The sequence below is a fragment of the Cyprinodon variegatus genome, unplaced genomic scaffold (assembly GCF_000732505.1).
Source record: "Cyprinodon variegatus isolate N-32 unplaced genomic scaffold, C_variegatus-1.0 Scaffold247, whole genome shotgun sequence".
Lineage (NCBI taxonomy): Eukaryota > Metazoa > Chordata > Actinopteri > Cyprinodontiformes > Cyprinodontidae > Cyprinodon > Cyprinodon variegatus.
The window spans coordinates 476,275-479,037 of record NW_015150700.1 but is presented as its reverse complement, the minus strand read 5'-3'; the positions used below and the strand labels follow the sequence as shown (position 1 = coordinate 479,037).

General features: G+C 42.3%; 1 protein-coding gene across 1 annotated transcript in view; it reads right to left on the bottom strand.

The window, feature by feature from the left end:
* Positions 1–1,008, bottom strand: part of enpp7 (ectonucleotide pyrophosphatase/phosphodiesterase 7) — an 18,593-nt gene extending 17,585 nt beyond the window's left edge. Inside the window, exons 1-2 of the mRNA XM_015382037.1 lie at positions 774–1,008; positions 533–678 (exon numbers count right to left, since the gene is read on the bottom strand). Of these exons, the coding sequence (XP_015237523.1) occupies positions 533–678; positions 774–1,008 (381 nt within the window). The remainder of the gene's footprint in view (positions 1–532; positions 679–773) is intronic.
* Positions 1,009–2,763: the final 1,755 nt, after the last annotated feature.

The window sequence follows — 2,763 nt, the reverse complement described above, 5'->3', positions numbered from 1 at the left end:
CTGGACTTAAAAACTAGGAAAAATGCAATCTGAAAAATTTTTTAAAAATGCACTTTTTAAAAGTCAAGGTAAAAAAAAAAGTTAAATCTGTAAAAAAAATATAGAATAAGTAATATTATATTAGTGATATTAAAAATGATTATTGATAAATAAAAAAAAAAAAGCATATTTTGAAAAAACATAATCTAAGAAAACAATCTTTTTTGATCAGTATGTTTTCCAAATCTAATCTTTGGATTTCCTTATTTTTCCGTATTTTTATTCAAATATTTATTTACAAAACATGTTTTTTTTTTGCTCGCAAAAATAATGGAGCAAATTGAATTCCTTATTTCTGTCAGCCCCTTTGGCATGCCACCCTGGGCAGTGAGCCATACGGCACATTTGACAGGGTTTGAATCTTTCTCAGCATAATTATGTGCCGACGTCACGGGCGGCAGAATTTATGGCTGAAACTGGGCAGAACTTCTGAGCTGTTTTTTAGCAATAGAAATGGGTTCTGTTGCTGTGAGGGGACCGGTTCTGCTCAGACCTGTCGCTCCGCTGTGATCCAGATCGGAAGCGTGCCGTTGTCCCACCATTCGTTCACAAACTGAGTCTGATAGTAGCCCTTCTTCTCCTTTGTGGTGGTGTTGAACCACATGTTGTGGATCACTCCATGATTCTCAACGTAGCGGCCTGCAGAAAGACGAACATTTCTTCCCTCAGTCCAAATCTAATTATCTGGCTTATCATTATAGCTGTATTCCTGTGCAGAAAACAAAGTGTTTTACCTGTAAGGAGGGTGAAATGTGTAGGACTGGTGACGGTGATGTATGGAGGGGTGACATATTGGGCCTTGACTCCTTCCTTGGCCATCTGGTCAAGGTTTGGCGTGTCCACGTCCAGGTCGTAGTCCCATCGGAAACCATCGAAGGATATGAGCAGCAGCTTCTGCCTCTCTTTGGTCACCGGGAATCCATGGATGAAGGAGGCCCAGAGGACGCAGAGACACGCAGCCCGCAGCATGATGGACGCCTGGCAGATCTGACCTGACCCTGTCCTTCGCCCGAGACTTTAACTCCCCAGCAGGTCCCACCTCTTTCCAGTTCTCTGAAAGCACCAAGTTCTGAACAAAGTTTCCCCATCTTATCTTATCGTATTGATTAGATGGACTTTATCTCGGCTCTTTCAGCGTTCGGCCTGATGAGGTTTATGAGCCGGTTTTATGGCTGGGACTTGTTTTCACTGTGACACCACCCCACTGCCCCCTCCTCCCTCCTCCATTCCCAGTCGTTTGAGGCTTTGAGCACTAGCAGTAAAGCAGATTAATCTCTCCGGGCATGTTGCCTGTTTCTCCTCTAACTCGGTTGTTGATGCTGCCTTTCTGCACGTCTCTGCATCTCAGAGTTTCCGGTGAATCTCTGGTGATGGGAGAATGACACTTTGATGGCTTTCACCTTGAGTTGGGATGTCGCATGATTGATCTGACATCAGGAAAATGAATAGAACGAGAGCATATATCTCGTCATGGGGTCCCTGCGGAAGCAAAGGCCCTAATAGACTAGAAGACCTATTTGTTTTAATACCTCAATAGATTTGCCTCTGGATGTTGTTCAATACTTATAACAGAGACTTTATTTTGAAAAGCGTTTCAAATCAGATCAGTAATCTCAATATCTCTGCATTCTCAGGTAACCTTAACAATGTCCATCAAGTTGCCGGACAAGCTAACTCTTCAAATTTGTTCTTTATTGTGCGTGTCCTTGGTAGAAGTTCAAGGGAATAGTCTAATCTTTATGGAGATAAGGGATAACATTCATCAGCTTTCATTTACCTCATTCATATTCATCAGCTTTCTCATATTAACTCTATCCGCCCGTCGTCCACTGTCAGCAGGATTTGGTGAAGTGTTTTGGACTGCTGAGACCCGTGGAAGGCTCAGATCTCTGCTATGAGAACTTTATCAAACATACACGCTCAGAACTTGTGGGGAAAGCAAACTCCATCTGACCCTCTCAGTCCTGCGCAGGATTTCCTGCGGGATTCTCATATATTCTTCCAAGATGAAATGAGAGGTTTTTGCCTTCAGCTCTGCCTGCTGCAGAGCACCTTTCCCACACAAACAGCCGACAAAACAGTGAAAGTAGAGTGTAGGAGCACTACATAAATTAGGACTCTGTGTTGCTCATACTGTGGTATATTTTAGAAAGGTGTCTAACTCTTCTCTGACATGGGGGACCTCTTCTTGGGAAATCTCAGTCAACTATTGCTGCCTCTGATTTATGTAGCTGCGATGTGCAGCGGATCAAATGCACCTAGTTAAACGTGATAATTCCTCCAGGCTATTAGGTGTCACACACTCACTTGTCTGCTGTTGTTTTGTACTGTTTGCCAGACAGTAACCAGATCGTGTATTTCAGCATAGTGGGCTGTTACGCCCAAATGTGTTCCTTTGTGGGTACCAGATCTGCTCCGGTGGTCAGGTCTGCTCAGGGCCCTGCCCCTTCTTATGAATTATCAATATATGGCAACACCATTCGGACAAACTGTATTCCACCAGTTTCTTACGGATAAAATCTCTTTTGGAATCTCAACATATTATTACCTATATTTGCTATTATTTTACATTTCGCTGGTGATCTCAAGTAGCTGGAAGTAGAAATCAATCATTCTGAGTCTTAAAAGCAAGTACTAATTCGTAGGGAAATTATATTTAAATGTCAAATCATTCTGGCTTAAACATGTATATAAATGTACGCTTTATCAGACCATATTGTCCCA